The sequence below is a fragment of the Pan paniscus genome, chromosome 5, assembly GCF_029289425.2.
Source record: "Pan paniscus chromosome 5, NHGRI_mPanPan1-v2.0_pri, whole genome shotgun sequence".
Taxonomy (NCBI): Eukaryota; Metazoa; Chordata; class Mammalia; order Primates; family Hominidae; genus Pan; species Pan paniscus.
The window spans coordinates 93,620,932-93,647,873 of record NC_073254.2 but is presented as its reverse complement, the minus strand read 5'-3'; the positions used below and the strand labels follow the sequence as shown (position 1 = coordinate 93,647,873).

Sequence of the window (26,942 nt, the reverse complement as noted above, 5' to 3'; positions counted from 1 at the left end):
AACATTGGCCTGGCTATGTGGACCAAACCTTAAAACTTCAGGCAGCTAAGCTGTGAAGAACTCCTCTGTCTACTTCTGAAAAACAAGATCACTATATAGAAATATTTCCACAAATTGCACTGACAGAAGTTAAATTGAAACTAGGCTTTGGCAATATAATGGGATGGATTCATTGTGAGCAATCTTATTTTTCCCAAGTTCTCTGTTAACAGAGCCTGATTATAATCTACTACTACATTTCAACTATAAAGTGGGGCTGATTTTTAAAAAAGAAATAAATAATATACTACTACAGTGATTAATTGCATTCAACTGTGCATTGAAAGGTTAATTTGGTAATTATCATTTGGGGTAAAACTGAGATCCACAGGAAGATTAAAAATAGCAAATCCAGCCAGGCCCAGTGGTTCACACCTGTAATCCCAGCACTTTGGGAGGCCGAGGTGGGTGGATCACTTGAGGTCAGGAGTTCAAGGCCAGCCTGGCCAACATGTGAAACCCCATCTCTACTAAAAATATAAAAATTAGCCAGGCATGGTAGCAGGCACTTGTAGTCCTAGCTACTCGAGAAGCTGAAGCAGGAGAATCACTGGAACCCAGGAGGCAGAGGTTGCAGTGAGCTGAGGCCATGCCATTGCACTCCAGCCTGGGCAACAGAGCAAGACTCCATCTCAAAAAAAAAAAAAAAACAAATTCTCAAAATCATATTAACAAAATATCTTATTTTACTTATAAAGTATATTTAAAGATTACTACACTGATGTTTCTATTTGAGATTTTCCAGGAAGAACTATATATGGAAGAAATAAAATATCAATAGCTGGCCAGTAATTAATGTTGTGTACTTTAAAACAAGGATCTTTTATCTTGCATTTTCATAGACAAAAAGGTTTATCTTAATTAAAATTAAAAGAAATGTGAATATAGGACCTTCTTTCATTCTGTAAAATAAAAAGAAATGTGAATAGAGTTTGAAAATAATTCTATAATTATATAGCCTATTTTTTAATTGATTTTTTTTTTCTTGAAAATCAATGTGTTACATTCATGAAATGGCCTAGGTGTTTTTGTTTTTCTTTTTTTTAAATAGTAGAGATGGGGTTTCCCATTATTGTCCAGGTTGGTTTCATACTCCTGAGCTCAAATGATCCTCCTGCCTCAGCCTCCCAAAGTGTTGGGATTACAGGCATGAACCACCCTGCCCGGCCATCAGATGGCCTTTGTTCAAAATAAGCTTGCTTTGAGAAGCGTGGTGCAGGCATGCCTCCTTTTATTGCACTTTGCTTTATTATACTCTGCAAATATTGTATTTTTTATGAATTGAAGATTTGTGCTAACCCTGCATGGAGCAAATCTGTTAGCACCATTTTTCCAACAGCATGTGCTCACTTCAGGGCTCTTGATCTTTGATGTTAGTGTTGTAATTGTGGGGGGCACCATAATCCTTCCCCATATAAGATGGCAAACTTAATAAATGTTGAGTGTCTTCTGACGGCTCTGCCAAGCAGCCATTACCCCATCTCTTTCCTTCTCCTTGAGCTTCCCTATTCCCTGAGACACAACAATATTGAAATTAGGCTGGTTAATAACCCTACAGTGGTCGGGCGCAGTGGCTCACGCACCTAGCACTTTGGGAAGCCGAGGCGGGCGGATTGCCTGTGCTCAAGAGTTCGAGACCAGCCTGAGCAACACGGTGAAATCCCATCTCAACTAAAATACAAAAGAAGTTAGCCAGGCGTGGCAGCTCGTGCCTGTAATCCCAGCACCTCGGGAGACTGAGGCAGGAGAATTCCTTGAACCTGGGAGGCAGAAGTTGCAGTGAGCCAAGATCACACCACTGCATTCCAGCCTGGGTGACAGAGCAAGACTCCGTCTGTACAGAAAAACAAAATAAATAACCCTACCATGGCCTGCAAGTATTCAAGTGAAAGCAAGAGTCACATATCTCTCATTTTTTTAAATCTTTTATCTAAAATGTGTTTATTGAGATGGTTTTCCACTCATCTTGATTCAGAGTGCTCTTAGTGCTGCTTCCTCCTGAAGGAACATCCTTCCATAAGCCTTGCTTTTCCTCCTGTAGGCTGGCAGAGGACAGTGGAGCACCCAACACACAAAACTACTGTTTGTGCATGAGTAAAGACCGTGATGATTTTATAGCGTCCTGGACACTTCACATCCATGAAGTAGGAATTAGTGCTCTGCACCAGGCATTTCTTCTTGTGTTTCCTCTTCTCCTCTTCTGGAGAGGGATGAAGGAGATTTTTTGCAAGAGGTGTGTTCTCGTGGGTAGGTCGTCACCACCAGAAACTCATTTTATTTTATTTTATTTTAAGACTGAGTCTTGCTCTGTTGCCCAGGCTAGAGTTCAGTGGTATGACCTCAGCTCACTGCAACCTCCACCCGCCGGGTTCAAGCAATTCTCCTCTGTCAGCCTCCCAAGTACCTGGGATTTCAGGTGTGTGCCACCACACCTGGCTAAATTTTTTATTTTTGTAGAGACAGGGTTTTACCATGTTGGCCAGGCTGGTCTCAAACTCCTGACCTCAAGTGATCCCTTTGCCTTGGCCTCCCAAAGGGCTGGGATTACAGATGTGAGCCAACGTGCCTGCAAAAAAATTGGAATCAATTTTTTTAAATAAATGAATACAAGGGATCATATCCTTGAAGAGAAAACTTAACAACTGTGGAAGGTGCCTGTGGAATGTATAAATGCTGAAGACTTTAGTGTATTTAGGTTGTTGCCCAGGCTGGAGCGCAGTGGCGCAATCTTGGCTCACTGCAACCTCCGCCTCTCGGGTTCAAGTGATTCTCCTGCCTCGGCCTCCCGAGTAGCTGGGATTACAGGCATCCACCACCACACCTAATTTTTGTATTATTAGTAGAGACGAGGTTTTACCATGTTCACCAAGCTGGTCTCAAACTCCTGACCTCAGGTGATCTGCCTGCCTTGGCCTCCCAAAGTGCTGGGATTATAGGCATGAGCCACCGTGCCTAGCCAGCAGTTTTTAACATTGCAATTTGAAGTGGAAAAATTACTAACTGTGAAGAATTATCAACCTTATCCCACCAGGAAACAAAATCAAGATCGGAAAATTCACTTCTCTGATTTACTACAGCTTATTCTTTTTTATTCTCCTACTAATATTTTGAAACCATTTATTCTTATACAGGATTTTGCCACAAATAATGATAGATGTGATCCCACTGTGCAGAAGTCTAAATGGAATGAAGTGGTTTTTTTTTTTCTTGTTTTTTGTTTTTTTTCTTTCTGAGACAGAGTCTTGCTCTGTCACCCACGCTGGACTGCACCAGAGCAATCCTGGCTCACTGCAACCTCCACCTCCCAGGTTCAAGCGATTATTCTGCCTCAGCCTCCCAAGTAGCTGGGATTACAGTCATGTATCACGATGCCCAGCTAATTTTTTATATTTTTAGTAGATACAGGGTTTTGCCATGTTGGCCAGGCTGGTCTTGAGCCCCATCCTCAAGTGATTCTCCCACTGCGGCCTCCCAAAGTGCTGGGATTACAGGCATGAGCCACTGTGCCCAGCCAAGCCTTTTTTTTTTTTTTAAGGGAAGTAGAATAGGCAATGCTTGGTGATTGGACGTGAAATATGAGGGAAAAGAAACCATCAAGAAAGACTCTCAGAGGCCAGGCGCAGTGGCTCATCCCTGTAATCCCAGCACTTTGGGAGGCTGAGGCGGCCAGATCACTTGAAGTCAGGAGTTCGAGATCAGCATGGCCAACATGGCGAAACTCCGTCTCTACTAAAAATACAAATTAGCCGGGCATGGTGACACACGCCTGCAATCCCAGCTACTCAGGAGGCTGAGGCAGGAGAATTGCTTGAACCCAGAAGGTGGAGGTTGCAGTGAGCCGAGATCACGCCACTGCACTCCAGCCTAGGCAACAGAGCAAGACTCTGTCTCAAAAGAAAAAAAAAAAACGACTCTCCAGTTCTGTTAAAAATAAACGTGTGTGTGTGTGTGTGTGTGTGTGTAGTAAATAAACATGTAATGCACTTTTGAGTTATGGTTTTACTGGACACTGATCTTCTAAAAGCAAAATGTGGCCTAGGTTCTTTAATAGATAAATTGTAAGAAAAAAATGAATGGAAGGGAACTTACAGATTTAAAGAGACATAAAAGGCAAATCAAAAAAATTTTAACGGCCAAGACTAAACTGAAGTGTCTAGGGATGTACATTTGGGTGATGTAACTATAAATAAAAGTGAGTACTTGATTACTATACACCAAAACGAGGTTAATGCTTATTTAAGGGGGAGGAAGAGGGCTGTGATAGGACTAGGACCATGAAGGGTCTTCTGGCGAGGCTGGCAAAGTTCTATTTCTTGACCTAGATGGTCATTAGAAAGACTCATGAGGCCGGGTGCGGTGGCTCACGCCTGTAATCCCAGTACTTTGGGAGGCCAAGGCGGGTGGATCACAAGGTCAGGAGTTCAAGACCAGCCTGGCCAAGACGGTGAAACTCCGTCTCTAATAAAAATACGAAAATTAGCCAGGTGTGGTGGCAGGCACCTGTAACCCCAGCTACTTGGGAGGCTGAGGCAGGAGAATCACTTGAACCCAGGAGGCAGAGGTTGCAGTGAGTCAAGATTGCACCCCTGTACTCCAGCCTGAGCGACAGAGTAAGACTCCATCTCAAAAAAAAAAAAGAATGATTCATTAAGCTATGTTTGACTTATGTGGTTTTCTGCATCTGCGTTTTATTTTATAGTAAAAAAATGTTTTTAAAAAATAAATGAGTGAGAATGGAAGATGAAAATGTTCAGTAGGGAGAATCCATAGGCTAACAGGAAGGTTTGTCTTCTATCACAACCCAGATCCCAGAGAAACAGTCAAGATTACCCGAAGCAGACAGGACTAGGGCAAGGCTTATTTCCCTCTGAGACAGACTCTTAGGGACTGCCTTGGACTGAACCCTATAATCCTTCTGACAGCCAGACTTATTTACTGTAATTATATTAAAAAATTAACAACATATTGCTATGCATTTCCTTTGCTTTCGAGTGGTGGTCATTGGCTGTGATGAATGTGTATGTTTTGTTTTTTTCTCTCACCGTAATTAATCCTGTATCTTCTTATTCCTTCCAGAATGGGCTTTTATCTTCATTGCCTTATTTAGGCTCTTGGTTATGTATGATCCTGTCTGGTCAAGCTGCTGACAATTTAAGGGCAAAATGGAATTTTTCAACTTTATGTGTTCGCAGAATTTTTAGCCTTATAGGTAAGTGAAGCAAATCAGGTTTTGTTTTGGTTTACAGTTATTTACCATGTTTACAGTTATAGGAGATAGGAAAACAAAGTGTGTTTCCCACTTTTACACACAGTTAACACAATACTCAACACAGAACACCTCGCTCTGATCACCAAAATGTTTGTGGGGATTTCTGCCTACACATAACCAGTTCTGCAGCGGACACCAGCTAGGTATCCTGTAATTCAGTTCTGACACTGTCCAGCTGGCGGTAGCATCAGATCCTATAGGTTGAGGGCTCAGTTCCACAAGACCGCCCCCCTACTTCGGATACCAATCACAAGTCCCAGCTTGTGACCTCTGCTTCTGACTGACCAGCTATAAATCAGGGTTCCCATGACTGTCTTGTCAGGTTCAGTTAATCTGCTAGAGCATCTCAGAGAACTCAGAGAAACACTTTATTTTATGTTTACCCACTTATTTTAAAGGGTATTGCAAAGGATATAGATGAACAGCCAGATGGAAAAGCTGCATAAGGCAACATATGTGGGACCGGGTAGGGAGTTTTCATGCCCTCTCCTGGAACACCACCCTCCAAGAATCCCGACCTCAAAAGTTCATCCAAACCCTGTCCCTTTGAGTTTGTATGGAGACTTTGTTAAATGGGCATGATTGATTAAATCATTGGCCATTGGTGACTGACTCAACCTTCAGCCCCTCTCCCGTCTCTGGAGTTTGGGGGTGGTGCCAAAAGTCCCAGACCTCTAATCCAGCCACCATCCTGAAGCTGTATGGGGACCCCCAGCCACCAATTGTCTCATTAGCATACAAAAGACACTGTTACCACTCCAGAAATTCCAAAAGTTTTAGGAGCTGTGTGCCAAAAAACCAGGGGCAGAGACCAAATATATATTTCTTTTTTAAAACATTTTTTAATAGAAATGGGGTCTTGCTATGTTGCCCAGTCTGGTCTTGAATTCCTGGCCTCAAGTGATCTTCCTGCCTCAGCATCCCAAAATGTTGGGATTACAGACATGAGCTACTGCACTGGCCATCTTTCTTTTCTTATTTTTTTTCTTGAGACAGGGGCTCACTCTTAGCCCAGGCTGGAGTGTGGTGGCATGATCTTGACTCACTGCAGCCTCAACCTCCTCAGCCTCAGGTGATCCTCCCACCTCAGCCTCCTGAGTAGCTAGGACTACAGGCACACACCACCATACCCAGCTAATTTTTTAATTTTTACTGAAGACGGGGTTTCACCACGTTGTCCGGGCTGGTCTTTAACTCCTGAACTCAAGTCATCTGCCTGCCTTGGCCTCCCAAAGTGCTGGGACTACAGGAGTGAGGCACCACACCCAGCCCCAGCCATTTTGTTTAATTTCTTTCTTTAATGGGACAAGGCCTTGCTTTATTGCCCACATTGGCCTTGAACTCCTGGCCTTAAGCAATCCTGCTGCTTCAGCCTCCCAAAGTGCTAGGATTACAGGTGTGAGCCACCACACCCAGCCCCCAGCCATATTTTTTAAAATCACAATATCACAACAGTTCAAGACAATATAAAAATGATAATATTAGTCTTTTATTTTGTTCACATAACAAAACACTATGATGCATTTCTTTACAATATGTTTCTTTTTGAATCACACATTTTGAGGATTAAGATTTATAATATTCACTGGGCGCAGTGGCTTATGCCTGTAATCCTAGCACTTTGGGAGGCTGAGGTGAGCAGATCACAAGGTCAGGAATTCGAGACCAGTCTGACCAACATGGTGAAACCCTGTCTACTAAAAATACAAAAATTAGCTGGGCGTGGTGGCAAGTGCCTGTAATCCCAGCTACTTGGGAGGCTGAAGCAGGAGAATTGCTTGAACCCAGGAGGCAGAGGTTGCAGTGAGCTGAAATCACGCCACTGCATTCCAGCCTGGGCAACAGAGTGAGATCCTGTCTCAAAAAAAAAAAAAAATTTATAAAAGATTTATCTCCACCATGGCTTATAATTATTTTTAAAATGGCTTGCTGTGCCAAACATCATCCCTCACAATTTTATATATCACTGTGCTTTCAGCTCAGACTTTGCAATGAAGATTTTTATATCAACTTTAGACAAGATGTAATCAAAGTATTTTTAAGCCTCCATCCCTTTTCTAAGTGAATGCATTTTAAGTTTCAATCCAAAAATATTTACTAGCATTATTATATCAAATAAGGAGCTATAAATCAAAGAACTCAAAGAAACCATAAATAATCATGTGTTTCAGACTCTGCTTTCGGAAAGGGAATTTTTTTTTTTTTTTTTTTGAGACAGGGTCTTGCTCCATTGGCCAGGATGGACAACCATGGCTCACTGCAGCCTCAACCTCCTAGGCTCAAGTAATTCTCCCACCTCAGTCTCCTGAGCAGCTGGGACTACAGGTCATGCCACAGCACCCGGCTAACTATTTTTTAACTTTTGTAGAGACATGGTTTTACCATGTTGCTCAGGTTAGTCACAAATTCCTGGGCTCAAGCGATCCTCCCACCTCAGCCTTTCAAAGTGCTGGAATTACAGGCGTGAGCCACTGTGCCTGGCCTAGAAAGGTAACTTTTAAAACTATCTAATCAGTTAGGCATGATGGTATGTATCTGTAGTCCCAGCTACTCCAGAGGCTAAGGTGAGAAAATCTCTTGAGCCTAGTTGTTTGAGGCTGCAGAGAGCTATGATCACAACACTGCACTCCAACCTAGGCAACAGAGCAATACCCTGTCTCTAAAAATAGTTAGAAAAAAATGTACGTAAAAATAAAACTGTCTAAGACAATCATTTAACTTTTTAAAAGTCTCCAGTAGAGACCCTGGAAGTCTCAGTGACTATACTTCAGTAATTACATTATAAAAAGACCCTGGCTGGGCTCGGTGGCTGTTGCCTGTAATCCCAGCACTTTGGGAGGCAGAGGCGGAGGCGGGCAGATACTTGAGGTCAGGAGCTCAAAACCAGGCTGGCCAACATGGTGAAACCCCATCTCTAATACAAAAATTAGCTTGGCGTGGTGGTGTGTGGCTGTCCCAGCTATTCAGGAGGCCGAGGCAGGAGAATTGCTTGAACCTGGGAGGCGGAGGTTGCAGTGAGCCAAGATTTCGCCACTGCACTCCAGTCTGGGCAAAAAGAGTGAAAAAAAAAATCAGCCAGGCATGGTGGCACATGCCTTTAATCCCAGCTACTCAGGAGGCTGAGGCACAAGACTTGCTTACACCTGGGAGGCAGAGGTTGCAGTGAGCTCAGATTGTGCCACTGCACTCCAGCCTGGGTAACAGAATGAGACCCTATTTCAAAATAAATAAATAAAAGTAATGAAATTAAATTAAATCAGACATGGTGGTGTGCACCTGTAGTCCCAGCTATTCAGGAAGCCAAGGCACAGGATCACTTGAGCCTGGGAAGTCAAGGCTGCAGTGAGCCATGATCGCACCACTGCACTCCAGCCTGACGACAGTGAGACCCTGTCTCAAAAAAATAAGAAAATAAATAAATAAGTAAGTTAATGTAATTGAAATGTTTTTTAAAGTTCCTTAGTTGCAGTATATACAAATACAACATTTCCATCATCACAGAGAGCTATTGGATAGCACTGCTGTAGACAGAAAAACTGACAGCCCACTCATTAAGTCTCTTCTCATATTTTACGCTTAACTGCCTGTAATGACCAATGTGTATTCTTATCAGTTGTTAATAATAGGGAGGATTCCTGCAGATTAGGTGGGGCAGAAAAAAAAAAAACCAAGGCCGGGCATGGTGGCTCACACCTGTAATCCCAGCACTTTGGGAGGCAAGGTGGGTGGATCGCTTGAGGTCAGGAGTTCGAGAATGGCCTGGCCAACATGGCGAAACCCCATCTCTACTAAAAATACAAAAATTAGCTGGGTGTGGTGGCCCAGGCCTGTAATTCCAGCTATTCAGGAGGCTGAGGCAGGAGAATCACTTGAACCTGGGAGGCAGAGGTGGCAGTGAGCCCAGATCACGCCACTGCACTCCAGCCTGGGTGACAGAGTGAGAGACTCCAGCTCAAAAAAAAGAGAGAGAGAATGAAGACAGAGATTTTAAAAAATCTTTTTAAGAAACAAGGTCTTGCTCTGGCAACCCAGGCTGGAGTGCAGTGGTGCCATCATAGCTCACTGTAACCTTGAACTTCTGGGCTCAAGCAATCCTCCCACCTCAGCCTCCTGAGCAGCCAGGACTACAGGTGTGCACCACCATGCCTGGCGAATTTTGTTTTTAATATTTCGTAGAGACAGGGTCTTGCTGTGTTGCCCAGGCTGGCCTCAAACTCCTGGCCTCAAGTGATTCTCCCGCCTCAGCCTCCTAACGTGCTGGGATTACAGGTGTGAGCTGCCACACCCAGGCAAGATGGAATATTATTCTAACCTCATCCAACAGAGTTTATTATTCAGTTTATCTCCTTTGGTTATATGTATTTTAAACCACATTCTGTGTCAGCTATTGCTTCTCTCTAGAAACATATTTTTAAGTTGTTCTTGTCTTGTTCTTCTCTAACACCATGGAATTTTAGCTGAGTTTTGGCCACATGTAGATTTAATAACATTGCATAATGAGATTTTCCTTTTATAGTATATTAGTTGTACCCATGTTTTCCAGAAGTTTTGTTTTTTTTTTTTTTCATGAAATTTGTTAGTCTTCCAGGCAATATAGTGTTTCTACAGTAGGTGGCAGCAATTTCAAATTTCAGATTTATACCATATTAAGGTAGAGCAAATATTAATGCTGGGTGTTTTTTTCCCTTTTATAACTTTTTAACTCCAGGAATGATTGGACCTGCAGTATTCCTGGTAGCTGCTGGCTTCATTGGCTGTGATTATTCTTTGGCCGTTGCTTTCCTAACTATATCAACAACACTGGGAGGCTTTTGCTCTTCTGGATTTAGCATCAACCATCTGGATATTGCTCCTTCGTGAGTACTAATATAAAGATTTGCTGTGATTGACTTTAAATTATATTTTTTAAAATCCTGATAAAAGGCCAGAGGCGGTGACTCACACCTGTAATCCCAGCACTTTGGTAGGCCAAGGCAGGCAGATAACCTGAGGTCAGGAGTTTGAGACCAGCCTGGCCAACATGGCGAAGCCCTATCTCTACTAAAAATACAAAAATTAGCCAGGCATGATGGCGGGCACCTGTAATCCCAGCTACTTAGGAGGCTGAGGCAGGAGAATCGCTTGAACCCAGGAGGCAGAGGTTGCAGTGAGCTGAGATCGCATCATTGCACTTCAGCCTGGGCAACAAGAGCAAGACTCCATCTCAAAAAAAAAAAACCTGATAAAATAGATATGATATAAAACTTACCATTTTAAGTATGCAGTTCTGTGGCATTAAGTATTCACATTGTTTCATAACTAGCACCACCAACAATCTCTAGAACAATTTCATCTTCTCAACAGAAACTGTACCCATTAAACACAATCTCCCATTTCTCCTTCCTCCCAGGCCCTGGCAACCAACATTCTACTTTCTGCCTCTATGGATTTGACTACTGTAGGAATGACTTTAAATTCTTAACAAGATTTTAATTTACACAATAATTAAAGCAGGAAGTTGTTTTTAAATTTAAACTTTTAACTATCATCACCTCTGTCCACAGTGCTCTCATCAGAACATTGCAATAACTCATTACTGTGTCTGTTCACCCAGCTAGACTAGGAACTCTGTGAAGGCAGAAACTCCCTTATCGTCCTCAGGGCTCTCCATGGCACTTGGCATGTAGTAGGCATTTTGTCAGATGAATGAATGTCAAAGAGTAGACCAATTGATTTGTCTAACTATATTACCTATGTGCAAATATATTTGTGTAGCCCTTGATAGTTTACACATCACTTTCATAAACACTATCCATTTTACCCTTAAAGCATTCCTTTGAAGTAAGTATTTTTGCCCTATTTGAACGCTAAAGAAATTTAAGAGAAGTTAAGTGATTTATCTTACAGCACACAGCTAATATAATAAATGATAGAGCCAAAACTTGAACCTAAAATTTTTACTTTTAAGCCCAAAATTCTTTCTACAGCTACCTCTCTGGAAATATTCTTTGAGCCACATACTTCTAAAACCATTTTGTGCCAGTTGACAAGGTAAATAAGGGAGCTATGTAAATAGTTTAACCCAAAAGTTTTAATACACTTTATTTGTAAAAATAATAGATATAAATTTATTTTGGAGAAAAGACAGATGGACCCTTACCCTCTTTTCACTACCTCAAAATCTTCACACCTGGACTCCTACAGAATCTTCTGATTTCTATGAATCCTCAGTCTCCTATCTCTTCAATAAATACTCTAAGATAAGCTGCACTCTGTCACCCAGGCTAGAGTGCAGTGACGCCACTGTAGTTCACTGTGGCCTTGAACTCCTGGGATCAAGTAATCCTTCCTGCTCAGCCTCCTGAGTCGCTGGGACTGCAGGCACACATCACCATGCCTGGTTAATTTTTCAAAAAATATTTTGTAGAGATGGGGTCTCCCTATCTTGCCCAGGGTGGTCTCAGTCTCCTGGCCTCAAGTAATCTTCCCGCCTCAGCCCCCCGAAGTGCTAGGATTACAGGCGTGGGCCACAGCACCTGGCCAAGACTTGAGGTTTTGTCAAGCCTAGGGTTGACGAATAGTCAAAGGGATATGGGAATTGAGAGTTTTGGCAAGAAATAGTTCTAGGCGATGTTATCGCTTAGGATGTTTTTAGTTGAAGTGTAGAAATTCTAATTTAAACTGGGCTAAACAGCATAATCTATTGATTCACTTAATTGTATCCAGAGATAATAGGCTTCAGGCAAGAGTTGATATCCAGCTGCCTACTAATATCACCACAGATTGTTTCTTTCTCACTGTCTGTCTTTTACAGTAGTAGTTTTGTCCTAAGACTGGGTCTGCTTATAAAATCACACAATGAAATGATTGCCAGCAACAATCAGGACTACATGCTTCTTCATTCACATCAAGCAGAAAGAAAAGGATCTTTTCCTCTCTCCACCATGGAAATAAGTCCTGGGCTTCATTTTGGTTGACCCAAACTGAGTCACATGAACCAACCCCAATGGCCAAGAGAATATCATGTGACTTTAGGACAATCAGCACCTACCCCAAAAGTTAGAAGTCAAAGGGTCAGTGCCCCTCAGACGTCACTATTGCTACACAGATGGGGGTGGGGAGTGGGAATGGATGCTGAGGAATCCATCGGTAACATCCATTATAACACATGAACATGTCAATAAACATGAGTCATTTTGAGCCGGGCACGGTAGCTCACGCCTGTAATCCCAACACTTTGGGAGGCTGAGGCGGGTGGATCACCTGAGGTCAGGAGTTCGAGATCAGCCTGGCCAACATGGTGAAACCCCATCTCTACTAAAAATACAAAAATTAGCAGGGTGTGATGGCACACACCTGTAGTCCCAGCTTCTCAGGAGGCTGAGGCAGGAGAATTGCTTGAACCCGGGAGGCAGAGGTTGCTGTGAGCCGAGATTGTGCAACTGTGCTCCAGCCTGGGCGACAAAGTGAGACTCCATCTCAAAAAAAAAAAAAAAAAAAAAATTATAAGGAACATAAAATTGGTTCAGCAGCCATCCAGCCAGAAGATGGTAAGTCACCCACACCATTTAATAAATCTGAAAGGTAGCTTAGGATTCATCAGATTCCTGAAGTCTTGTTAGAATCTCTGGAATCTGATGAGGGCCCCCCCTGCTCTCTTGAACTAGCAATGAAAGAAAATTGGATCATCGGATAAAAATTGGAGCTATGGTCGGCCGGGTGTAATGGCTCATGCCTGTAATCCCGGCACTTTGGGACACCAAGGTGGGCAGATCACCTGAGGTCAGGAGTTCAAGACCAGCCTGGCCAACATGGTTAAACTCTGTCTCTACTAAAAATATAAAATTAGCCAGGTGGGGTGGTAGGACCTGTAATCCCAGCTACTTGGAAGGATGAGGCAGAAAATCACTTGAACCTGGGAGGTGGAGGTTGCAGTGAGCAATTGCACTCTAGCCTGGGTGACAAGAGTGAAACTCCATCTCAAAAAAAAAAAATAGTGCTATTGTCAAAAGATGAAAATAGATGCTGAAGAAAAAGAAAACCAAATATCCATGGTACCTACCTTATAAAATCATTGTGAAGATTAAATAGAACACACACAGAACACTTTGCTCATAATGCAATAAAGGTATTTGCATATAATGCAATAAATGTAATTATTTTCTGGCTAACTTTGAGTCAGGTGTGGTGACCAGGGTCACAGATCAATCCAAGTAAAAAAATTAAAGTGATGATTGGTGTGCTTTCAGAAAGGAAAATGCTGACCACTAAAGAGCCACCACTGGGTCACTAAGAGCCAAAATGGCAAAACAGTCTAACTTCTCAACATAATTTTTAGCCTAATAGAATAAAGAAAATATAGTAGATTTGATATGTCAGGACTTCAGCCAGGTCTCCTATGATAGATACCGTTTTGGACAAGGTGGAGAAAGATGAATTGGATGTACAATTAGATAAATTTGTCACTACTAAATTTCAGTGTAATAGCATGCTCATTAATGGATCTAGTCATTTGAGAAACACTGTGCCAGGCACTGTACCAGATGTTGAAGACACAAACATGAAAGTAACATGATTCCTGCTGGCATCTGTATAAGCTTAAGCTGGCCTGGATGATGGTGGGTCATGTCATGAAGTATAATGCTGGACAGGCAGCAGGGGGATCCTGTGCCTGAGCTTCAAGCATCAGGTGGGTGGTTGAAGTCTACATCTTAAAGACCCAGGTCCAACCCTGAAATTTTATGAGTCTTATAAGCCGAAAAAGACATTTATCTAGATATCATAAGAAGCTAAACAGTTTTAGTAACATAAATGATGCCAGCAAATAGTTGTAGCAGTTGGGAGGATGGTAAGCAAGTGCCTTTATGCCTCAGATAATGAGGACTGCTGTACTTGTTCTCAGCTGACTGAGACACAACTATTCCAATGTAAATAGGCCGGGTGAGGTGGCTCATGCCTGTAATCCCAGCACTTTGGGAGGCTGAGGCGGTTGGATCGTTTGAGGTTAGGAGCTCCAGACCAGCCTGACCAACATGGTGAAACCCCATCTCTACTAAAAATACAAAAATTAACCAGGTGTGGTGGCGGGCGACTATAATCCCACTGACTCAGGAGGCTGAGGCATGAGAATTGCTTGAACCCAGGAGTTGGAGGTTGCAGTGAGCAGAGATTGTGCTACTGCACTCCAGCCTGGGCTGCAGAGTGAGACTCAGTCTCAAAAAATTAAATAAACAAATAAATAAATAAATAAATCATCAAATTCAAAATTATTATTATTATTTGTTTTTTGTTTTGTTTTGTTTTTGAGACGGAGTTTCACTCTTGTTGCCCAGGCTGGAGTGCAATGGTGCAATCTCAGCTCACCACAACCTCTGCCTCTTGGGTTCAAGTGATTCTCCTGCCTCAGCCTCCCAAGTAGCTGGGATTACAGGCATGTGCCACCACACCCTGCTAATTTTTTATTTTTAGTAGAGACGGAGTTTCTCCGTGTTGGTCATGCTGGTCTCGAACTCCCGACCTCAGGTGATCCGCCAGCCTCGGCCTCCCAAAGTGCTAGGATTACAGGCGTAAGCCACCATGCCCAGCCCAAAGTCGAAATTATTTATCTCCCTTAGTGTGTGTGTGTGCGTGTGTGTGTGTGTGTGTGTGTTTAAACCTTGCAGTTCTAGCTCAAAGGATAACTTTCTTATATTTTGATTCAGCTCTTCAGATGAGCTTTTTAGTTTTTCTTTTCCAACTGGAATTTCTTCGTTCAAAGCACACCAGTTATTTCTAGTTGCAGGAGTCTTGGCTACATATCTTATTGGGGATTACATATCTTATGTTTTTCATAGTTGCTTTTTGTTGTGGTAACAACTGAGGGCCCATTCAGTGTAATTCTCTACTAGTTAAAACAGAGGCACTTGAGGACCATAAACAAGCCATAAATAAGTTCAACACCAGGGCTTGTGGTGAAAAATGAAGCATGAGAAAATTTATCTTTCCTACAGATTGGGTTCAGTGATTACTGTGTTTTGTTTTTTTTAACAAGGTAGCATTGTAGACTATAACATTATAATATTAAGTACTGATTCAGAATCAGACAAATTGGGTGACATTTTATGGTTTTTCTTCATCTATAAAATGAAGATAATCCAGCTGGGTGCAGTGGCTCTCGCCTGTAATCCCAGGACTTTGGAAGGCCAAGGTGGGAGGATCGTTTGGGCCCAGCAGTTCAAGACCTGCCTGGGCAATATAGCAAGATCCCACCTCTAAAAAACTTAACAAAATTTTAAAATTTAAAAAATAAAATGAAGATAATCCTTCCTCATGGGGTTGATTTTATAATTAAAATGATATAATATGATATATAAAACCCTTATAAACATGTCTGATATAAGGTTTTCCAATAAATAGTCAGTAAATAGATACAAGGTTTTCCAATAAATAATATTCCTATTAACATATAAATGTGTACTTGGATTTTATAGGCCTTTACTTCTATAGACTGAAATAGATATTTTATTTTATTAATTTATTTATTATTTTTTGAGACAGTCACACCCTGTCACCCAGGGTGGAGTACAGTAGCAAGATCACGGCTCACTGCAGTCTCAAGCAATCCTCCTGCAATCCTCCCACCTCAGCCTCCTGAGTAGTGAGCAGGTCTACAGCCTGAGCCAACACACCCAGCTAATTTTTTGTGTGTTTTTTTATTTTTTGTAGAGAGAGGGTTTCACCATGTTGCCCAGGCTGGTCTCAAACTCCTGGGCTCAAGCAATTCGCCCACCTCAGCCTCCCAAAATGCTGGGGATTACAGGCATGCACCACCACACCCGGCCCCAAAATAGAGATTTTTCTATGGTAATTTTGTTGCCTGAATTCATGGGAATTAGATAGATTTTCAGCTATTAATTCCAATAGTACTCCAACAGCACAGAATCCAGACTGAGTCCATACAACTTGTTTTCTTCCAAGTAGTCATCAATCTTTCATGGCCTGTCCTGGCCAAGTGAAATATAAGTACTTGAATGAGCTTCTTGTTGCTGACATTTAGAATTTCATGGCATTCGTCTGCACTTAATATCTGTCACTGGAAAGGCTGGCAACATTGCAGTTGACTCCTCTTACTGCCAAGGTGTTAATGGTTTAAAAAGAAAAAAAAAAAAGAGAGGCTCTGCCAAGCTTGGTTAATTTAGATACACCCCTAAAGGGGATAAGCCAAAAAGATCTGTACTTCATGGTTTTGTTATAGTGCTGTGTGTATGCACAAGTTTTGAACATAAAACGTTGTGATCTTTATACATAACTGAATTAGTTAAGCAGCACTTTTTTTAACTGAACTCCTCCTTCACCTTTAAGTGTTTTGTTTTTGTTTTTGTTTTTTACCAAAAACATTAAAACTAAATCTAATGAACCCCCTAGGATCTAGAGTCTAGAAACAGTGTACAGGAAATACAGGAGGTATAAGATTATGTGAAATGATACCTAAGAGATACAATCTTCAAAGTCCAGAATTCATGAATATATACAGGACAAACATCCTAGTAAAGAGACAGCAATTTTAGGCCAGGCGCAGTGGCTCACTCCTGTAATCCCAGCACTATGGGAGGCTGGGGCAGGCGGATCACCTGAGGTCAGGAGTTTGAGACCAGCCTAACCAACATGGTGAAACCCCATTTCTACTAAAAATACAAAATTACCCAGGTATGGTGGTGCATGCCTGTAATCCCAGCTACTTAGGAGGCTGAGAAAGGAGAATCACTTGCACTGGGGAGGTGGAAGTTGTAATGAGCCGAGATCACACCATTGCACTCCAGTCTGGGCAACAAGAACGAAACTCTGTCTCAAAAAAAAAAAAAAAAAAGAGGCAGCAATTTTAAAAATGAATTATCGGGCCAGGTACAGTGGCTCACACCTGTAATCCCAGCAATTTGGGAGGCCGAGGCAGGTGAATCACCTGAGATCAGGAGTTCAAGACCAGCCTGACCTACATGGCATGCGTGTATAGTCCCAGTTACTTGGGAGGCTGAAGCAGAAGAATCACTTGAACCCAGGAGGCGGAGGTTGCAATGAGCTGAGATCGCGCCACTGTACTCCAGCCTGAGCGACAGAGACTCCGTCTCAAAAAAAAAAAAAATGTAATTAATGGAACAACTAAATTTTATGTTTGATATGATCTCACGTCTATAATAACATACTAGGAATACATACAGACAGAAAAAATAGGATATTTATGAAAATGTTAATGTTGATCATCTCTATGGGGAAGAATTATAGGTAATTTTACTTCCTTATTTTTTTCTTTTTTCGTATTAATTTTCAAAAATTAATTACAATTGAATTTTCAAATCAGGAAAGAAATTTTTTTAACTTAAAAAACTTTAAGCTAGACATGCTAAGCTTTCTGTATGAAAATGATATCTCAGAACTTTCCTATATCACTATAAAAAGGGGTTATTTCCATGGCTGTGTTCCTGTATGTAATTTTTTTTTTTTTTTTTTTGAGACAGAGTCTCGCTCTGTCGGCCAGGCTGGAGTGCAGTGGCGCGATCAATGCTCACTGCAAGCTCCGCCTCCCAGGTTCACGCCATTCTCCTGCCTCAGCCTCCCGAGTAGCTGGGACTAGAGGCGCCTGCCATCATGCCCGGCTAATTTTTTTTGTATTTTTGGTAGAGACGGGGTTTCACCATGTTAGCCGGGATGGTCTCGATCTCCTGACCTCGTGATCCACTCTCCTCGGCCTCCCAAAGTGCTGGGATTACAAGCGTGAGCCACCGCGCCAGGCCTTCCTCTATGTAATGTTAAAATGCTACTTAACTATTGAAATGCAAGTTTTTCACCAGCTGAATATAAAATCCCATTTCAATAAGACATTTTATTTAGACATAAAATTTCACAAGAACACAACCTGGAGCAGAATAGCTGTCTATTGAAAGAAGCAGCCAGGCACTGTGGCTCATACTTGAAATCCCAGCACTTTGGGAGGCCGAGGCAGGCAGATCACTTGAGGTCAGGAGCTCGAGAGCAGCCTGGCCAACATGGTGAGACCCCAGCTCTACTAAAAATACAAAACTAACCCGGCATGATGGTGGATGCCTGTAGTCCCCGCTACTTAGGAGGCTAAGGCACGCTTGAACCCGGGAGGCAGAGGCTGCAGTGAGCTGAGATCATCCCACTGCCCTCAAGCCTGGGCCACAGAGTGAGACTCTGTCTCAAAAAAAAAAAAAAAAAAAAAAGAAGAAGGAAAGAATGAAGCTGTTTAAATGTGTATCACAATAATAAACGTCTATGAAAATGTTTCTACAGGTATGCTGGTATCCTCCTGGGCATCACAAATACATTTGCCACTATTCCAGGAATGGTTGGGCCCGTCATTGCTAAAAGTCTGACCCCTGATGTAAGTAGATAATTTACTTGTAAACTGGAAAGGTTTTGGAGCTGCACATCTGTGTCAAAGTTCAGTGTATTTTAATTAAGTTTAAAATTCTAAATGTTCTTATGAAATTCTTTTTAGCAACAAAAAGCTAAATGCCTTAATGGATGGGAAAGTATATTTTCAAAGAACAGTTTTTGGATTTTAGACAAAACAATTGAACTAAGTCAAATGAAGACACTGTAGCTGAAACCACACAAGTAGATAAAAGTTGTGATATTGGCCGGGCGCAGTGGCTCATGCCTGTAATCCCAGCACTTTGGGAGGCCGAGACAGGTGGATCACGAGGTCAGGAGTTCAATACCAGCCTCACCAACATGGTGAAACCCCGTCTCTACTAAAAATACAAAAATTAGCCGGTGTGGTGGCAGGTGCCTGTAGTCCCAGCTACTCAGGAGGCTGAGGCACAAGAATCGCTCAAACCCAGGAGGCGGAGGTTGCAGTAAGCCAACATCGCCACTGCACTCCAGTCTGGCAACAGAGCAAGACTCTGTCTCAAAAAAAAAAAAAAAAAAAAAAAGAATTTCAGGACATACTTACAGACTTTCTTATTACCAAATATACTGATTTCAGACATATATGTGTTCCCCACAGATAGTGTTCCTACTTCTTCTCCACATCTACCATTTCTAATTCCTTAAGTGACACGGTACCTCCCTGTTACTATTTCCTCTCACTTAATAAAAAGGAATGTTGTAGAAATGCTTTTTCTAAAGTTCTGTGTCTCAATATGGACATGTCCAAAATGTTTAACCTTGTCCTCATGGAGCAGGGTGGCAACACCAGAACCTAAGTCAGCTCACTACCATGTGTTCATTTCACTTACAGATAATGCCAACACTTCTGCTAGGGAAATATGGATTCCTGAATTACAGTCTTGTATGTTTACAAGTGTGAACTGCGCTTGATTTGGGATATGTTACAGCATTTGTTTAATGCTATTAAAAGGATATCACTGTTTTAGCTGGGTGTGGTTTGTACCTGTAGTCCCAGCTACTTAGGAGGCTAAGGCAGGTGGATGCATAAGCCCAGGGTTTTGAGGCTGCAGTGAGCTATGATCATGCCTCTGCACTCCAGCCTGGGTGAGAGCAGGAGACCCTGTCTCAAAAAAATAAAATAAATAAAAAATAAAAATAAAAAAATGAACAAAATAAAATAAGTTCCACACTCCGTTGCCCAGTCTGAAGTACAGTGGTGCAGTCTCAGCTCACTGCGACCTCTGCCTCCCAAGTTCAAGCGATTCTCCTGCCTCAGCCTCCCAAGTAGCTGGGACTACAGGCACCCACCACCATGCCCTGCTAATTTTTGTTTTTTGTTTGTGTGTGTGTGTTTTTTTTGTTTTTTGTTTTTTTTTGAGACGGAGTTTCGCTCTTGTTGCTCAGGCTGGAGTACAATGGCGCGATCTCAGCTCACCACAACCTCTGCCTCCCGGGTTCCGGCAATTTTCCTGCCTCAGCCTCCCGAATAGCTGGGATTACAGGCATGTGCCACCACGCCCAGCTAATTTTGTATTTTTAATAGAGACGGAGCTTCTCCATGTTGGTCAGTCTGGTTTGGAACTCCCAACCTCAGGTGATCCGCCCATCTCGGCCTCCCACAGTGCTGGGATTACAGGAGTGAGCCACTGCACCCGGCCAAATAAAACTCTAAAGTATATTATTTTAAAAAAGGAAAAGCACAGACTTACCTTCACAATTGTAATTTCTTTCTTTTTTTTTTTTTTTTTTCTTTGAGATGAAGTCTCACTCGTCCCCCAGGTTGGAGGGCAGTGGCGTGATCTCAGCTCACTGCAACCTCTGCCTCCCAGGTTCAAACGATTCTCCTGCCTCAGCCTCCCAAGTAGCTAGGACTACAGGCACGTGCCACCACACCCGGCTAATTTTTGTATTTTTAGTACAGATGGGGTTTCACCATGTTGGCCAGGCTGGTCTCGAACTTCTGACCTCAAATGATCCACCCGCCTGAGCCTCCCAAAGTGCTGGGATATCAGGCATGAGCCACCGCGCCCAGCCTGTAATTTCTTACTTTGAGCACTGCCTCAAAAACTTTGTGGAATGAGTCAGCATATAAATAAATAATGCAATAATTAAAATTCAAAGTGAGTCTGAGGTTCAATGTTGTTATAAACAAAACAGTATTCTCTAAAAACTGGTGGAATTTTTGTTAAAAAACAAACTAGGAGCTGTGTGAGACTTGTAGTACAATGATTGATTTTAAGTTCACTCATTGCCTTCAGATAACACTGAAGTATTATTTTATCCCAGAGACCACACAGGGCAGCTTTGTCTTAGTAATCCTAAGAAGCTGTTTCAAACATTTCTTTCTGGTATAAGATGTAATTATTGACTGATTCCTCAGCAGAATTTAAGATGAGTATCTAAGATTTTTTTGCACTAAAATGCATTCATCTCAGACAAGTATAACCACCACAGGGTGTTTCTTTCTTCATGTTTCTCCCTTTTTCCCAAATAAATGACCTCATACTGGCTTCCCAGTGCCTTCTCTTTCACTTCCTCATTGCTAGTTCTACTGCTTGTTTGTTTGGGTTTTTTGTTTGTTTGTTTGTTTGTTTGTTTTTTGAGACAGGGTCTCCATCGCCCAGGCTAGAGTGCAGTGGCGCAATCATGGCTCACTGCAGCCTCAACCTCCCCAGGCTCAGGTGATCTTCCTACCTCAGCCCCCCAAGTAGCTGGGACTACAGATGTACACTACCATGTCCAGCTAATTTTTCTACTTCTTGTAGAGATGGGGTTTCACCACCTTGCCCAGGCTGATCTCAAACTCCGGGGCTCAAGGTATCCACCTACCTGGGCCTCCCAAAGTGCTGGGATTATAGGCATGAGCCACCATGCCTGGCCTGCTTGGTTTGTTTTTTTCTGTTTTGTTTTGTTTTGTTTTTGAGACGGAGTCTCACTCTGTTGCCCAGGCTGGAGTGCAGTGGCACGATCTTGGCTCACTGCAAACTCCGCTTCCCGGGTTCACGCCATTCTCCTGCCTCAGCCTCCCAAGTAGCTGGGATTACAGGTGCCCACCACCACACCTGGCTAATTTTTTGTCTTTTTAGTAGAGACGGGGTTTCACCTTGTTAGCCAGGACGGGCTCCATCTCCTGACCTCATGATCCGCCCACCACGGCCTCCCAAAGTGCTGGGATTACAGGCGTAAGCCACCACGCCTGGCCTGGTTTATTTATTTATTTATTTTTGAGACGGAGTTTCACTCTTGTTCCCCAGGCTGGAGTGCAATGGCATGATCTCAGCTCAGTGCAACCTCCACCTCCCAGGTTCAAGCAATTCTCCTGCCTCAGCCTCCCGAGTAGCTGGGATTACAGGAGCCTGCCACCACGCCCAGCTAATTTTTGTATTTTTAGTAGGGACAGGGTCTCGCCATGTTGGCCAGGCTGGTCTTAAACTCCTGACCTCGGGTAATCCACCCACCTCAGCCTCCCAAAGTGCCGGGATTACAAGCATGAGCCACCACGCCCAACCAGTTTTTTGTGTTTTTTTTTTTTTGAGAGGGAGTCTTGCTCTGTTGCCCAAACTGGAGTGCAGTGGAGCGATCTCAGCCTCACTGCAAGCTCCACCTCCCAGGTTCACGCCATTCTCCTGCCTCAGCCTCCCGAGTAGCTGGGACTACAGGCGCTGGCCACCACGCCCGGCTATTTTTTTATATTTTTAGTAAAGACGGGGTTTCACCACGTTAGCCAAGATGGTCTCGATCTCCTGACCTCGTGATCTGCCCGCCTTGGCCTCCCAAAGTGCTGGGATTACAGGCGTGATCCACCACGCCCGGCCGTGTGTTTATTTAATGCTGCAAATATAGTCACCACTCTGGTTAGACTGAAATTGAAAAAAATCCAAAAAATGGTTGTTAAAGGTAGTCACATGACCCAGAAATTTAGATAACTGTCTGATATTTTTATGCCACAGGGTTATACAATGAACAGTTGTCTTACTGACAGATCCCATGTTATATCCTACTTTGTATGCCATTCAAGATCTTTTATACTTGCCAGGCCTCTCTCTAATGTCACAGATCCTCAAAGCTGAACTTGAGTTCATCTTAACAGTATTTACTTGATCCACCTGACACCTTTCACCTGAGAACCCGGGAGACCGTGCACAGGCATACGACTTTCTTAGTGTTAGTTAGTGTTAGGCATGATTCAGGGACATGCCAGTACACTTTTTATTGAAGTATATCTATCTATCTTCAGTAAACTTTTTATTGAAGTATAACTTTTTTTAAATGCACAAATCCAGGCCAGGCGTGGTGGCTCACACCTGTAGTACCATCACTGCGGGAGGCTGAGGCGAGTGGATCACTTGAGCCCAGGAGTTCAAGACCAGCCTGGGAAACATGGCAAAACCCCATCTCTACTAAAAATATGTATATATATACGTATATGTATACACAGAAAGAAAATTAGCCAGGCATGGTAGCATGCACCTCTAATCCCAGCTCCTTGGAAGGCTGAGTTGGGAGGGTTGCCTCAGCCCAGAAAGTGGAGGCTGCAGTGAGCCGAGATTGCACCACTGCACTCCAGCCTGGGTGACAGAGTGAGACTCTGTCTCAAAAATAAAAACAAAAATAAATAAATGCACAAATCTAAAGTGTGCAGCTAGATGAATTTCCACAAAGTTAATACATCTGTGTAACCAGCACCCAATCAAGAAACAGAATATTACCTCCCTCAGTAAGACCCCAGGTACCACTTCCTCCTATTTTTCCTTCACCCTCACCAAGTGGAACCACTCTCCCAACTTTTAACCCCATAGATTAGTATGGTCTGACTTTGGGCTTTATATAAATGGAATAATTTAGTATGTACCTTTTTTGTCTGGCTTCTTTTGCTTCATATTTTGTTTGTGAGCTGTATTTATGATGTTGTAGCCCATTCTCATTGCTGTATTGTATTACGTTGAACAAATATACCACTATCCTACTGCTGGTGGACATTTGGGTTGTTTCAAGGATGAGGCTTTTATGAATAATGTGGCTGTTTTAACACTCTTGTGACACTGTCTTTTTAATGAAGTGAACTACACACAAAATTTTATTTCACTTGCATTTTTTGTCTTTCTTTATAGAACACTGTTGGAGAATGGCAAACCGTGTTCTATATTGCTGCTGCTATTAATGTTTTTGGTGCCATTTTCTTTACACTATTCGCCAAAGGTGAAGTACAAAACTGGGCTCTCAATGATCACCATGGACACAGACACTGAAGGAACCAATAAATAATCCTGCCTCTATTAATGTATTTTTATTTATCATGTAACCTCAAAGTGCCTTCTGTATTGTGTAAGCATTCTATGTCTTTTTTTAATTGTACTTGTATTAGATTTTTAAGGCCTATAATCATGAAATATCACTAGTTGCCAGAATAATAAAATGAACTGTTTAATTATGAATAATATATATGCTAGGACTTCTACTTTAGGTTCACATACCTGCCTGCTAGTCGGGCAACATGAAGTAGGACAGTTCTGTTGATTTTTTAGGGCCATACTAAAGGGAATGAGCTGAAACAGACCTCCTAATACCTTTGCTTAATTAAACTAGATGATAATTCTCAGGTACTGATAAACACCTGTTGTTCACTTTCCTCATAAAAATTGTCAGCTCTCTCTGACACTTAGACCTCAAACTTTAGCATCTCTGTGGAGCTGCCATCCACTGTATAATTTGGCCTGGCAACTGGACTGAGGGGAGTGTGCCCAGGCAGCTGCCAAGCACTCCCTCCCTGGCTTCAGGGTCAGAGTGCCCAGCGTTTATCAGAGGCAGCATCCAAGCCCAGAGCCAGTGTCGACTCTTCGGCTGGTGCCTTTCCTCTGAGGGGCTATCAATGTGTAGATAAAGCCCTGAGTAGGCAAGAGCAGTGAGATCCACTGCTGTGGTCTTGATACATCCTCAAACTTTCCCTTCCCAGCACAGAGGAATATCGGCTGGCATGCAACCTGCAAAAGAAAAATGCGAAGCGGCCGGGCACGGTGGCTCATGCCTGTAATCCCAGCACTTTGGGGGGCTGAGGTGGGCGAATCATGAGATCAGGAGTTCGAGACCAGCCTGGCCAGCATGGTGAAACCCCATCTCTACTAAAAATACAAAAAATTAGCTGGGCGTGGTGACGGGCGCGTGTAATCCCAGATACTCAGGAGGCTGAGGTAGGAGAATCACTTGAACCCGGGAGGTGGAGGTTGCAGTGAACCAAGATCACACCACTGCACTCCAGCCTGGGCGATGGAGCGAGACTCCAACTCAAAAAAAAAAAAAAAGAAAAAAGAAAGAAAAGTGCGATGCCCAGTCAATCACAAATAAGATCATCCTGGTTTAAAGCTACTCCACATGGATCACAGTATAAATTTCTATGTGCTGTGTTTTGTTCGTTTGTATTTTGTAGAGATGGGGTCTCGTTTTGTCACCCAGGCTGGTTTTGAACTCCTGGCTTCAAGCGATCCTCCTGTCTCGACTTCACAAAGTGTTGAGCCTACAGGCATGAGCCACTGTGCCCAGCCTGTTCTATGTTTTTAAGCTACACGAGAATTTTTTTTTAATTAATTCTCACTGTTTGTTCAGTCTGTCTTCATCTAAGTTTGTGTTGCAGTTTAAAGTTAAAGTGACTTTTAAAGGCCACATCACCTGAGACTAGGGTAATCATCTTTACTTCTGGTTCCTGAAATCATATTTTTCCAGTGGACCATCCTCCAGTGGCTGTGGTTGTTGAGCATGCTTTCAGAACACCTATGTGGCTTAAAACTTAGTTTATGTTTTGTGTTCAACACTACGTGTAATATTTTAAAACTGTTTAATGTGATGTGAATACATTTATGTACATTTATTTTTAAATTTGTAAATAGCTTTAAATTGCTATGGCAATGTTTCTTTTATAAATCATCAAAATAAACCTTTGTGAATTGATTTTTGGATCTGACAGTTCTGTGATGTTTCCTAGTGTCCACAGTGACTCTTTGACATCTTTTCTGCATCCTGCTCGAGCCATCGTCTTCTCTACACACATTTCTGCTACCACAAAGCCGAGGAACTTGGGCCTCCTAAGGGATACAGCATCAGAAATCTCTGTTGCCATCAACCTGCCCTTCCTAGCTCTGAATAGAGTCAGTCCTTCTTGCTATAGCATATGCCCACACTACACTGATTCTCTCTCTCCCACCTCCTCTAAGGACTTGCTTCAGTAATTCTTCTTTTTTTAAATAATTGAGACGGTCTTGCTTTGTTGCCCAAGCTGAGCTCAAGCGATCCTCCTGCCTCAGCCTCCCAAGTAGCTGGCACTACACAGGCATGTGCTATCACGCCCAGTTAGGAGCTCCTCTTTCATTTACTTCTTCAGTCTCTCCCCTTATTCTTTTCCTTCTATCTCAGAGATACACACGTCTTCTCTAGTCCTTAAATAAAAATACAGAAGTCTCCTGGAGACATTAAATCACAAGTGTACAGAATATCTCTAAGATAATACTCAAGAAACTGGAAAACAGTGTGTGATTTTATAGATAGATATAGATACAGATATAGATTTTCATCCATGGTTCGAGGCTCATAACTCCCGTAGCTCTTGTTATGTTGAGCGCCTTTAGCCCTTAGAAGTAGCCTCAGGAAACAGAATCTTTCTGATCCTCTCCTGTCCTCCTTTCACCTGCTGCTTTTTCTCCCAAGGCAGGAATCTTCCCCCACCTTTCTGTCTTGGAACTGGTCATAAAGAAATTCTGTGGCTGGGGAGGTGGCTCACACCTGTAATCCCAGCGCTTTGGGAGGCTGAGGCGGGCGGATCACAAGGTCAGGAGTTCGAGACCAGCCTGGACAATATGGTGAAACCCCGTCCCTACTAAAAATACAAAAATGAGCCAGGCGTGGTGGCGGGCGTCTGTAGTCCCAGCTACTCGGGAGGCTGAGGCAGGAGAATCACTTGAACCCGGGAGGTGGAGGTTACAGTGAGCCGAGATTGCACCACTGCACTCCAGCCTGGGTGACAGAGTGAGACTCCGTCTCAAAAAAAAAAAAAAAAAATTATGTGGCCTACCTTGTTGGACTGTAGGTCATAAGACCCCATGCCCACGTTTGAGAAGAGGTCCTCTCCATACCCTGGAGGAAGGAATGCTGCACAGAGAGGCCAAGAAGAATCTGGACAGGACTTGCTGGGTTTCCCTCTGAGTCTATTAGTGTTAGATCACACCCTTTCTGTCCAATCACATTTCTACATGGTTGTTAATCATGACTATCCAAT

The 26,942-nt window shown here is 42.7% G+C and overlaps 2 protein-coding genes across 11 annotated transcripts in view; one reads left to right on the top strand and one right to left on the bottom strand.

Annotated features, from left to right (window-relative positions):
- Nucleotides 1–26,942, top strand: part of SLC17A5 (solute carrier family 17 member 5) — an 87,712-nt gene that overhangs the window by 39,233 nt on the left and 21,537 nt on the right. For 4 of the 10 annotated variants that reach the window (XM_063605380.1, XM_003809524.5, XM_034962385.3 and 1 more), the window contains 4 exons: nucleotides 5,116–5,248; nucleotides 10,017–10,164; nucleotides 18,575–18,665; nucleotides 23,791–25,621. In XM_063605380.1, coding sequence (XP_063461450.1) covers nucleotides 5,116–5,248; nucleotides 10,017–10,164; nucleotides 18,575–18,665; nucleotides 23,791–23,928 — 510 coding nt within the window. In that variant the 3' untranslated portion in view covers nucleotides 23,929–25,621. The other 6 variants (XM_063605379.1, XM_055113886.2, XM_055113887.2 and 3 more) reach the window with 5 other exon arrangements.
- Nucleotides 1,890–5,109, bottom strand: LOC106634892 (small ribosomal subunit protein eS27-like). The gene has a single exon (XM_055113888.2). The coding sequence runs from the start codon at nucleotides 2,178–2,180 to the stop codon at nucleotides 2,022–2,024; it is 159 nt and encodes a 52-aa protein (XP_054969863.1). The 5' UTR covers nucleotides 2,181–5,109; the 3' UTR covers nucleotides 1,890–2,021.